The sequence below is a fragment of the Bradysia coprophila genome, unplaced genomic scaffold, assembly GCF_014529535.1.
Source record: "Bradysia coprophila strain Holo2 unplaced genomic scaffold, BU_Bcop_v1 contig_232, whole genome shotgun sequence".
In the NCBI taxonomy this organism is placed as follows: Eukaryota; Metazoa; Arthropoda; class Insecta; order Diptera; family Sciaridae; genus Bradysia; species Bradysia coprophila.
The window spans coordinates 13303202-13316747 of record NW_023503493.1 but is presented as its reverse complement, the minus strand read 5'-3'; the positions used below and the strand labels follow the sequence as shown (position 1 = coordinate 13316747).

The following is a 13546-nucleotide window of genomic DNA, read 5'->3' as shown; positions in this document are numbered from 1 at the left end:
AAGAAGCAGAGTTTCTTAAACTCAAAGTTCCATTTTACATATAAACTTCGCAGCCGTTGACGCAATTGTGTGTCACCGCCTTCGTGATCAACTCAGGTTGTCTTAACCTGTTCTTTCAGAACCTTGCTCAAACTTATGTTAATGATTCAGAATAAACTCCAACACGTCAGGTCAGCAGAATAATTTTAGAGTTTTCACACAGAAGTTATATCCTAACTATGTTTTCACACAACTTAAATCCGTATGACCAACATACTATGTCGAACATAATTTCGGAGTGTATTTGATTGCTATAAGCTAACATTTTACACCCAAATTTGATTTTTTAAGATAGTTTGTTTGCTGGAGACAGTATTGATACCAGTCATGCTTGAAGTGCGTTGGTCGGCGTCGTATTTCATTATCAGTTAGGAAATGACTTTCGTATTTGAGGGCAGCAATAGTCTCTTATTCGTGCTAAGTTATAAAATGGTAGGCATGACACCATACGTTAGTACATATTAAAAAGGAAGCTTTCGGTGCTTTTAAGCTTCTTGTTACAACAATTTCAATGTAATACCTGTAGCAATAGTATCCATGTAAGCAGAAGAGTTTTAGTATGGCTTTATGCATACTAAACGAATAACTGAATACATGAAGAACACATGTTTAATTAGCGAATTATAAGAAAAATGACATTTCGTTAGCTGCAATACCAATGGGCTGACGACTGTTTTTCTTCTGAAGTATCAAACACTTCCCTTAACATCGTCAGACTATTCGATGTGAAGTTAAAGCAATGAAATTCCATTGTTCTTATAATTCGCTAAATGGACATGTCCCTGTCCCCTTTCTGTATTCATATAATTTCCAGACATCGCTTGGGGAACCAGTTGGATTAAAAACGTTGAAAATGTTGTGTTGAAAATTGTGGGTAATACAAAACACTTCAATAAGATACCGGGGCGCGGGTTCAAGAAACTGTATTTTCTGTGACAATCCTTTATTCTGACGCCAGTTTTATTAAAAATTTGATTAATTGAGGGTTCACAGTCAAACAGTCAAGATCTGACTGGTATTAAATTCATCACAGTCAATTAATGATAAATTTGACTTAATTTTCCATTTTTTTTGCAATCAGCGCACATTTTATGAAATAATTTTTTTTCGTCGGCACAAATTCCTTTTCGATTTCTTTTGACCCGTAATGAGACTGTGTGCACAATAAAGATTAAAGTTTTTTTTTCTTCGTCTTCTTCATCGTGTTAAAATAAATTGACATTAATAAAGCGAACACCGAGTCTGAATAATTCCCAATATTCACATTGATCATAAAAATCCCGTCCCTTCACTCAAACAATTCGCAATAATTAAAGAAAGAAAAAGTTCACCGGCTTCAATGCTATCCGGCCAGACAAAACGAAATCGCATTAAAGTGGGAATAAAATTGCTGCGACGCCATACAATGTATATTAATGGGGGTATTATTGGGGGCATGTTATAAAAGATTCTGCAATAAAAATACGTTTTGTACATTGATTTGGTTAAAGATCAGACATTAATCAATTTGTTCAAAGTTTTCTTTCTTGCCTTTAATTGATTAATCGAATTAAGAAAAAAAGGCCGTGGTGGTATTTAATCAATAACATTAAATTTGCATGCCTGATACAGAGTCCTTCCCGATGCTGTCGCCGATATTGAAATCGATGAAAAATCACAGTTTGAATTAATCAACTTTTTACTTTGTAAAAACAACATGCGATACAAAGCAGGGCCTATTTTAAGCAATCGGGTTCTCAAACATTTCTTTAAATTTTGAAATAAAAAAAAGAAATCTCGCAAGTTTCTCAGAAAATATTTCTCAAATTTATAAAGTAATACCGCAAAGAATTTCTCAAAAATAGTCCCTGCTGCAAAGAGCGCCTGCAGTTGAAATATTTTCTTGAAGATTATTCACTTCGCATTTTATATTCAATAAAATTCAATTTTATTATCCAGTTTCCACCAGCGAAACCTTCAAGACACCACATTCACTTCCCAATCCCAATCAATAAAATAATTCATAAAATGAAAACAATTTTGTTTATCAACAATAAAAATTCCTGTTTTATTGCACGAGTGGATTAATGGTATTCAGTTTGTCGTTGAAATTGCAGCTATGTGTATCAATATTCAATTAGTCATTATAAGTATGTTTTAGGTGACATGACCTCACAATGGTGTGTGTGGATATGTGTTAGCCATAAGTCCTCTAGTACATTGACTCTATTGGGTATTTGTTTGGGACTTTTTCTACAATCACATAATTCAAAATAAGTTCCCAACAAGGACGTAAGTTATCACATACGCGCCTTGTTGTGATGTCAAAATTACTTAACAAGAAGTTTAATTCAAAAATTACACTTCAGGTCTATGTTGTTGTCTCGTTTTCGCTTATGTGATAAAATAGAGTACACACTTGTCACTATCAGTCTCGGCAAGCCTCGACTTCTTCGTGACAAGTGTGTAATATATATTATTGGCTGCTATTTCATTGTTCTGTGGGGATGCAGCTCTAGCCGAAGGCGACACTCATCAGAATAAAAATCTCCAAACCAGTACGTAATCTACTATTGCCCACTAAGTCTTCAGAAAATGAGTTTCAACCCTCACATCTATGAAATAATGACTCATTTTCTGAAGGTGTAGTAAGAAAATAAATTCGCTCGACGCAGGAAGCTACTTCACTCTGCCAATTTTTGTGAGGAGATTTTTATTTTGACGAATCTCCAGAACATTAGCTTCCTCCTCGTAGATAGCCAAATTTTTTCATAGATGCGAAATGTACTATAAATACCTTGAAAATAACACATTCAATATACGAAATAAGCTCGCATGCTGGAATTTTTTTTTACCATCAATCTCTTCATACAATGTTTGAAATGCGGAAAAATATTTCACTTATGAAATCATATTTTTAGTTCCTTTGAAATGAAATTTATACGCTTCTCGGCTAAAGTAAATTTTTGTTACTGAACTTTTCCTAGAAATTTACTATAAAATTTTAATATAAAAACGTTCAAGTCAACATGAGATTTAAAGAAGAAAATTGTGTTTAAACAAGAAGAACAGCTCGATTTCGTTTAACGTTTTTGTTCATTTTGGAAAACCAGGGAATATTCGCAGTAGTGAATGTAATTTCTGAATTTGATTTTACTACACACTCACCTCAAAATACTTCCGACTCTCCGTTTTTCTAAGTTCCGCAAATTCCACGCCAAACAATAGACTTCGTTCATGTATACTGTATCAAGTGGATCGCTACGGTTTCGAGTGGGTTTTGATTTATTTTTTTTATCGTTTTCTATCGTCTAAGTAAAACATGTAAACGGCTTGTGTGTAAAAAACCAGAGCGAATGGTGCGCAGCGCACTTGTTTACATTTCGTGCAACGATGACCCAAGCCAACTTCAAAACACAAGTTTTCATCCATCCAACTTCTAAATTTCATCAAACAAATTTCGTTTTACAACATTTACGCAACTGACCACCTGCGCAAATATTTTTCGTAAAATAAATAAATTGCTGTGATTGGTTGAATTCAAAAGCATGGATAAAGCTCCACGCAAAGTACACGGATACGTAGCGCTGTGGGGAATTTATTTCACTCAACTTTGTAAATGTAGCATAAGTAGCGTTGTAAAAAAAGATAGAATTTTACGAAATCTTGTGGAATTAATTTCCTTACGAACTTTTCGAGGCATAATGGTTAACCCTTTGTATGTGTGTAACATGTTATGGGAAGTGGAACTGTTGAAATTTACGAAAAACAATCAAAGCCATGAATTTCTTTGCTGATTATTTTGAGGTGAGTGTACCGCATAGTCTCCAATGCTAAAAAATTTAATGTTCAGATGGATGATACAGTTTGAATTTCAACGATCAACGTGAAAGTGGGTAAAATAAATTTGTGATACTCTCATCTCACTCATTCACGGATGGATTCTTTTTCGAAATGAACCACCGTAAAAAACATTGGAAAATCTCCGTCATCCACTTCGTGTACACTGTACATCCGCATCAAATTAAATAAAAAGAATGGTATTTCTGCAACCGAATATCTAAAGGTTAAATATTATCGTTCTGTGTGGAAAGAGTTATCCCTGCAACTACTAAATGTAAGCTCTCCTACAAAAGCTAAAAAAATATGGGAAATTGTGCAAAATGATTTTGATATTTAACATTTTTTTTCATTTTTTTTTTCTGTTATGAAAACTTATATCCACTTCGTTTTTGAAGAAGATATTCATTTTCATACAAAACACACACACACACACACACTTCGAATTTGTTATTCATACAAGTGATTTCCATTCGAAAGAATTAATTAAATGAAACTCTTGACTGTTGAATGAGCTCAAAACACAGAGAATATTTTTTTTTCGTAGTTTTGATAGCAGCTGTGCCAGTTGTAGCGTATAGAAGTGCATTTCATGTGGTCTCACAGTCCTTTCACATTTTAGATGTGCAGGCTTTTTTGTTGGTTCGGTTGAATTCACCAGATGGGTCTTGCTATAGTTTAACAATCCAAAGACTTGTGAAAGCTACTCACTCATATTTACTACGTCGACAATCATCTATGTGTATTGTAATGAATGTGTATGGCTTTGTGGACCAGCTGGTGAACTCAGCTGTACTAAGGCACTGCACATCTCCATTTATTTTGAACTGTAAACCAAATATTTTATGGAAAATTTGTGCAGTTCTGTGGGAAAATCAGTTTTTTCATTAAATTGGATTGCAATTTCATAAATCCGATTTCGAACAAAAGAACTAGCCAATAAAATTAATTAGTGTCGGAACGGATGTACAGTTTTTTGTTACTTCACAGCAATTGAACTGATTGAAAATCAAGAGAATATCTTATGAATGGTAGCATTCATGCTCGACGTTATCGACACTTTATTACACAGTATTTCAGATCAATATTTGTTTATGTCAGGTTCCTGACGATAAATAAATTGCCGACAAAATGCACGTTGCATTTGTGAGAAATTTTTCATTTAATTTCTATTTTCATTCTCTTTCCTTCTTCGTCTGTGTTCTATTTCCCTAAGTGGAAAATCGCTGAACTACCTGACTGGATTTACATACCGGAAGTTTTTACGAGAACAGGATGCTCTTGACTTTGGAATTTGTCAATTTATTCAATGAACTACTCACAAAAACAAACAAGTTTTTTTTCCGCACGTGTGATACGTTCTACCAAAAAAAGACAAACAAATAATTGAACTTCGATTATGTACAGTAAATGATATTTTTAAAATAAATATTTAGATTAATGATTAACGCAGACACAGAGCAGTTCTATGTTCATCTCAAGTTTTATAATTCTTATTTACGATTTTCGGGGAAACAGCAATTCGGAATACAGAAGAACAGTGATTAAAATACCGTCTCTAGCAACCTAACTATGTACATTCATATCATTAGGGTGGTAAAAATGCAACGCGGTCTTGGCAAATTACATGTAAAATTAAAAATTAGTCAACAGAACAGATTGAGGCAGTGGAATTTCAGCATGAATTTGCTTCATAGTCGGGTGTGAGCTGTCCTTTCGCTCATATTGAATGTGAAGAGCGATTTTATGGTTGATTATCATAGGTGGGTCGGCCACGAACTCGAATCGCAATGTTGTCAAGCTGGGATCGGCCAGGTCTGGGCCAGGGAGCCGCCGTTAGCTAAAACTTCTTTCGGCTCTATAAAATTGAATTTTAATCCGAATTGAGTAGGAAAAAAATACTGTGTTCCTTGAACCTTTCTGCATACGAGAAAAATATAAGTGATTGAGAAAGTATGCAGGTGGCGCTGTAATTCAAGCTGGCGCCCATCAATCCAAAAAAGTGTGCAAATCTGGAAAATCCGAGAAATGCTTTTTATAAAGTAATTAATGTTTTTCTTTTTTAACATAAAATAGACACCTTTCGGAATATTTTCGCCCATGGAACCATGTCAAAAATATTTCATTTTATATTTTTAAATAAATTTTCAATAATCAGAATTTCATAGAGCGAAAAGAAGTGTTGGGCAACGTCGGCTCCCTAGACCAAACCAAGCCGATCCCAGCTTGCCAACATCGCGATTCGAGTTACTGGTCGATCCATCTACGATAATCAACCATAAAATCGCTTTTCACATTCAATATGAGCGAAACGGCTTTTTTGGACAACTCGCACCTATTCAGCTGTTTTTCAGCTGTCCCACTCAAACAATCACAACCGTTTATACGTCTTTAAATGGTTGTACCACTACCATGCGTGTAGCAGCTTCAACCGTATAAACAAGGACGAACAGTTTTGATTGTATGTTTGGATCGGATGTGAAATATCTGAAGCAAATTCATGCTGAAATTTCACTGCCTCTGACTGTACGTGATTCTACAAATAAAGAAATAAGGTTGCATTTTGACAGCGTCATAACAAAGTTTGTTTGCTGGAGAGAGTATTGGTGTTTCACATTACTTGGAATAAAAAATTGATGTCGATAAACGCATGCAAATGATGGCTAGAAAAGTGCCTTAGATCAATCCTCTTAGACGGATATTACGTACTACTTGTTAACAAACTTTATAGGAGACGCGAACTTGAGAAAAATTCGAAACAAAATTCGAGTATCAATTAAAAAAAAATGACTTCCATCAAAGGCTCTATAGAACGAATCCGACGTTTAAAAATCGGTCAACTTTTGCCTGGTATAGAGCCTTTGATTCCATCTTACAGACGTGATTGAGTGAGCATACATTTTAATTACTGAACGAGAAGCAAGCGTCACTTTCAATGTAAAAGATGATTCTCTACTCCAACGACGTGAGACGACGTATGTACATTTTTGCTTGGAAACAAAAATCCGCTTGTTGATGAGTAATTAACACTCGAATCAGCGTTATAAACATCGAAAATTTGTTTAATGTAAGACTGTGCATAACTGAATGGTTAGACTGTGGCAGTGGCTGATTGTTCTGTTTTTTCTATTTTTGGGGTCGCAGCCGAGTGTCTGGTCGAATGTTGCGTCTGGTGAGCGATACATATAGATACAAAAAGAAAGTTTAGTGTAAATTCGAGTTGTTTTAGCTGACACGGAGCTTTTGTTCTATTTCACATATCATTAATGCTAACGCATGCGAAAAAAATGTACACGAAAGTCTGCGATTTTGTGAAAAATTGCAATATTCTTCTTAGATCGATTCGAAAATACTTACCACGTTTTTGGTAAATTTGAGGGAAAATGATGTTGTCGTAGTGAAATGAAAATTACTCCCTAAGCGTAGTGTATGTAAGCCAAATCACGCAAGTGTGTGAATGTATCTGCACACAATTCCGCCCTAGTGCGTAAAAGTGACAGAATGACGAAATGTATATCGCACTGCCGTACATAAAGTTTTATGCATACGATGTGTTGTGATCGACTTTGCCTCGAATCGACAATTTTCACGTACCTTAGTTAACATTTCCATTGAGGCAAATGTTAGGGAAAGTACGATTTTAGGCTTTTAGTAGCATTTTGTTACTGCGATGTATAAAAGCTAGGTATGCCTATTTTCCGCTAAGAGTTGGGTATTGATTCTAACAGTTGATGTAAATCAATATTCAACAGTGCAACGCAGCTTAATTATAATTCAGTTTCAATAGCGAAATTAATATTTTGCGTTGCAACAAAACGTAAAACAAACCAGCTAGCCGCACAAATAAGGTAAGTATCGCTGCATCTTTCCGTTCAGTTCATTTGAATAAATTGTCTTCACAAAGACACGTTCATGAAATGTAATATAATATTTGTATACGCAATGCATTCAAGAGCTGCATAACTGACATCACCAACAACGAGTTGTTGCAATTCTTGGGTGCATTAATGCATGTATAATTGATATAAAATAAATAAAATAAACTTTTAGTGAGAAAAAAAATGTCAGTTTCGTAATCAAATTCCCATTCAACGAGACTCGTGCAATTCTACACAGCGCTGGTATTTATTTAATGTTAAATTTGCATTTTATTTTTTCATTTAGTCTCGCACGATACATAGCAATATATCTGGTGACGCAGTTACATATCGATAGTGATATGATGTGACATCGAGTAGTTAATGGCTATGGGATCATTCATAAATTACGTAACGATTTTTCAGTGTTCTAAAAACCTCCTCTAAGCTGGTTAAAGATATCAAAGGAGCCAACTAGGACTGAAAAATCAGGTCATCATCAAAGCAACGAGAGAACCCTTCATTTTAATTCCACGATCTTTGTGATCAAAAAACAATGGAATGCCTACAACAACGGCAGATGTTGCAAAAGAAGAGTAGAAGAAGCGATCACTACACACTGCGAGTTGAATAAACATTTGGCGAAATTGGGAATCTCAAACGATCCCCAATAGAGCTGAGGCTTGGGAGAGAATACTGGGCTTCTCGTTATCTGTTAAAATATTACCTTCGCATACGTGGAACATTTGCAAAACATGACAATCAGTATAGCTGTGCCGACCGACCCGTCCGCCATAGCCAAGATAGGACCTGCCGTATTGGATAGAGTGATTTGCATGATGAAGGGAAGTATATCTAGATCTGTGTTTCATGGTATGCCAAATCTAGCACTAACTTAGAGATTGGAATTCGAAGAAAAGGAAAGGACAAATTCAGGTAGAAATGAAATCACCAATTTAGTTATCGATTCTGTTACTTCTTTTGATCTGATTAGACTGATACAAAATCTATTACTTCGTTAGTCTTATCACATATTTTGCTCTATTTCCAGCCCAGAGAACTAGGTTCTCATGACTTTCTTTGCCTATCAGTCGATAAAAGTTTTATCATAAAACAGTTGCGTGTTTCGTGCGTGCGAGTCTTTTCGATGTTATTACTATTTTTTATCGTCTTCGCTAGTTTCATTTCTCGCTTGCAGCACTCGCAATGCCGTTGGTGTGTCGTCGAGGTTTCGTTCATTTAAATCTTTTTATTAAAACTACCTTTTGTGACAGATCACAGCGTATACAATGTACACTGTAGTGAGGCGGTATGAATGTATAATAAACTTAGTTATTTTAATTATCATCTGATTTAATTGTGGTAAATTAACACTTTCCAAACTATTGGTTAAACTGATGTGTACGAATGAGTGTATTCATTATTGGTTTTGCTGTAAAGTTTTTTTTTTACGGAATCGCACAATTTTTTCATAGTCATCCAAGGAATCTTTTTCTGAATTTTAAGCGAGTCGATGTAACACATTTTTCGCTCTTGAAAAACTGAATCAAAGAACCATAAAAATAACCTTCCTGTACGACTTTTTACATAGAGTATCCAATTTCGATATTATGGTGTGATATTCACTTTATTTACATTTCCATTTTGATGGATATAGATACACAGAGGAACCAGACGTGTTATACATAATTTCTGTTGAATGAATCCGTACTTTTTTTGGCACGTTATTCAATTTTGATTACCATCGCCATGTGATATTATTTGTTTGTTAGAGTAAATATATGCGTACCCGATCGTCATTCGCTGAAAATACTTGTGAATTAACGATCACGATTTTAAGAATAAAACTTTTTTCGTGGCATATGAGACAAACTGGAAGCAGATTAAATAATTTTACCAAAATCTTAGCTCTCGATGTTTGGCAGAGTATTTTAATTTGCTGTTTATAAACGGATAGTAATAAACGGGAGATATAAAAATCAAAAAAGGAAATATAAAAATCAAAAAAGGAGATATAAAAATCAAAAAAGGAGATATAAAAAACAGAAATGGAGGTATAAAATTAAAGGTCGAAGATAAAATATTTGAAATTGCAGATAAATAATTAAAAACAGGAGATAATAAAATTAAATTTGGAGTCATACCGTCTCCTTTTTTGAATTTAATATCTTCATTTTAATTATTTTTTATCTCCATTTTTGTAATATCGTTATCTCCAATTTTTAATTTAAAATTTTCATTTTAATATATATTTATCTTCAAAATTAAATTTTTTATCTGTAAAATATATTCATTTATCTCCAAAACTAAATTTTTCATTTTCAGAATTTAGTTTTTTATCATCTTTTTTATTTTATTTATTTCCAAAATTAATTTTTTTAATTCCAAAATTTAGTGAAAATTATCTCAATTTTTGAATTTTATTACGTCATGTAATGTGCATACAAATTTTTGAAACTTGAGTCAGTTTTCATAGCAAGCGCTCTAATTGCATATTCAGCGCCCTGGACTATTTTGGTTTCTAGGGCCTCTTTTTATGAAACACCTTTTTAGTTTTCACGATGTAAAATAGATTGAGGAAATTGCTCTCGTCACTCCTTCGAGTCAGTCTTTCCAATGTCCATACAATCCGGAGGAAATAGCGATTTTATCTAAAAAATTCACCTCTCAATTAAAATCATTGAAAGGTGAGTTTGTTTATATGAAATTGCTATTTCCTACACTCCATAGAAATTTTGACATTAGACCATACCTGGGAAATTCCAGCGTAAGTCATGTTACCAAAACAGAATTTTGTCTCTTTTCAATGTACGAATATGCACCAAAGTAAGTCATGTTACCAAATGTGAAAATGGATATTGTAGAGCGCTATCGCTACAATACAGTGGTGATGTTGTGAGAGTGAAAGAGAAAAATCACTGTCACAAAATACGTGGATTTACCCACCTATTGAGTATACTTTCATTGGGTTTTTACTGTACGATGAAAGAAACCTATAAACAGTTTTGTTTTTATATTTGGATTAGCTTAAAAACAGCTGAAGCAAATTCATCCTGAAATTGCATTGTCTCTAACTGTATTGATACAATATAAAATTTCTAAGAATCTATACCTTAAAGTATTGGTTTTAGTAATAGTTGTTCGACTTTATAAAAAGCCTAAACTTTTAAAGTTTGACCCTCACCGCAAAATCTTACTTTTTTTCCTTTTTTCGTTTTTGTAAAAAAAAGTTGAAGATCGTTATCATTAGAGACGAATCTAGCACACATGAGTGGTAAATCGAAAAATCTTAAAAAATTAGCCTGCAGCGCTTCAAGTTGTTTACTTGAGTTAGAACAGTGGAACTATATATCTTAAGATGGATATTAAGGTGAATTGTGTTAACCCATTCACAAGGGTTTGTGTCTGGATTTTGAACAACGACTCACATTTGTAACTATTTTATCTTCCTTGAGTTCGAAAACTAGAAAACAGACCGCAGCTAAAATGAAGTTTCAATAATCTTTCGTTTTGTAAATGGCTTGTTTTTGAACTTTGCCGATTTGTAACAAAATGACCCTGAAATTGCAAATAAAATCCAAAATAAAAACTTGATACGAGTTGCATTTATTGAAAAAAATATTAGAGAGATAAAAATTAAGAGCAATTAAGTATTAAGCAAACGAATATTGAAAGTTTTAAACAATAAAAAAGATTTAGTCTTTATCGGTTTTTTTCATTTTTTTATTGTTTAATTAAAGCTTTTTTCGCCAGTTTTGGGCGACCTCTTTTACGCTTTTGACCTAGAGGAATTTGTTTCGCCTCATATCGTGGAGTCACAAGCTTTAGACACATTGCGATACCATAGACATGCTTACACATGTAGTCTTTTAGGAAAGAAGGACAGTTGCAACTACCATTCTTCCAGTCGTTATCAACTTTGGTACTCCACCCTTTGAACAAATTGGTTGTGAATTGATCAAATGTTTCCCAAATTAAGCTGTCCTCCCAATGCTCTAAAGTGATTGAATCCCCGGCAGGTACCATATAAAAATTGGCAGACGGATGTTGTCTTATCTCTTTCTTCGACCGAACCCACTGATAAGCTCTGGTTTCCAAGGGTAAATCAACTTCGACATCCCAGTGATAGACGGTTGCACCACCATCGTATCGTTTTCCCCAACTTTCGACCCAAGTCAATAGCAACTGGAAAAACTCTTGTAGTGGAAGCAACCTTCTTAATGTTTTCTCATCCTTAACAGTTCTAACCCATTGTTGGTACCCGGTGCTTTGATGTCGCGATCCACGCACGCAACTTCATACCAATTTCGATGTAAATGTAACCATTGCTGAGCGAAGTAATCGACGAATTCGGTGAATTTTGAATACTTTTCTAGAAACAACACGGAGGCTTTGTCAAACATTGCTGGTGTTTGTGATAATTGTAAACGATCAATATCTTGCAGCAATCGTTCTTGATGTTCTTTTGGAACGAGATGAGTAATATTGTCCTTCATGGCGGTTTTAGCATGATACCAGCACATCAGCTCTGTGAAATCGGAACCAAATGCTCTGTGGAAACCATTGGAAATCGCCTTTGCCCCGTCGGCCATTAGAATCGATTGTTTCAAGTCTTTTGAAAGAGCCAGATTCGTTCCATCCTTTAGCGTTTGGAATATAAAGGCATACGTTTCTTCATCTTCATTGGTCGATACGGATATAGCAGAAGGATGGAATTTTTTGTTAAAATCGGTGTGTCCAGTCACTTGTACAGGGTAACCTTGCCAGACAAGGTTGTAGGTCGTATCAGCATTGCAAACCTGGGACCGGGTGTTTAGATCTAAAAGTTTTTTGCTGGACACAACAAAATCGAATCGCACTTCATTTTCATCTGCGATTTTAAAATCGACAACGTACGCTTTGCATTCATCTTCGGGAATCGTGGAATGTTGTTTCAAGAGATCATGAAGCTCACTTAGTTTTATAACTGCCTGACTAGTGTCCATCCGCCGTAGACGTGCTATTTCGTTTGCTAATACTGATCTCGCTGGTAACGGCTTTTTTGCCTTTATGAATTCGTCTTGAACAGCTTTCAGCTTCAATCCTCTCGCATGTAGTTCTGTAATGAACTGTCTGACTTCGGGTGTTAATTTTGAGGCGGCTTGTGTCAGCTGGCTACAATTGTGTTCGTTCCTTGAAGCAAATAATGATGCACCCAGGTCTTTTTTGTGTAGCTCGATGCGCATTCCGGACTGGCATTGCAAAAATGTTTTTTTTAACTTTCGTGCAGCGAAACGTGACAAATTCATCGTTACTGGAACAAATTGACCATGTGGAGTGAGCCTTCACTTCATTCAAAGCATCATCGTATGTAGGATAAGTGTCCACTAATACCCAGTCCTTGTTTGTGCGCTTACGTCTAACTGCCTTTACTGTTGGTGGTGATGCTTCGTCCGATGAGTAGCGCAGCAAGGTGTGTTCGGAAATCTGGAAATAGAATAGAAAAACAGATTCAGTTTTGTCTCGAAATGTGGGTGACATCTAGGGCCTAGATTTTAGGCTCAACTCATCCAATCCATGAAATAAATGACATATTCGTTTTACTTGTTTCATGAATTAATAAAATTTAAAACAGACAATAATTAGTTGAGATGGATGCTCTTATTACTGGGGAAGTTTGTTAATTTTTACATGAAGGAAATGTGGAATAGAAAATGTGAAAACCTTTTAGTTTTGAGTTGAAATGTAATCGGCATTTCGTTTCCAAGAGAATTTTATATTCAGAAGAGAAGTATATATACATGGCTCATTGGTAATACAATTTACGAAATTTAATTGAAGTCTTGTTCGGT

The 13546-nt window shown here is 34.8% G+C and overlaps 1 protein-coding gene across 1 annotated transcript; it reads right to left on the bottom strand.

Annotated features, from left to right (window-relative positions):
• Window positions 1–11322: 11322 nt before the first annotated feature.
• LOC119076774 lies at window positions 11323–13173 on the bottom strand. The gene has a single exon (XM_037183729.1). The coding sequence runs from the start codon at window positions 13001–13003 to the stop codon at window positions 11933–11935; it is 1071 nt and encodes a 356-aa protein (XP_037039624.1). The 5' UTR covers window positions 13004–13173; the 3' UTR covers window positions 11323–11932.
• Window positions 13174–13546: the final 373 nt, after the last annotated feature.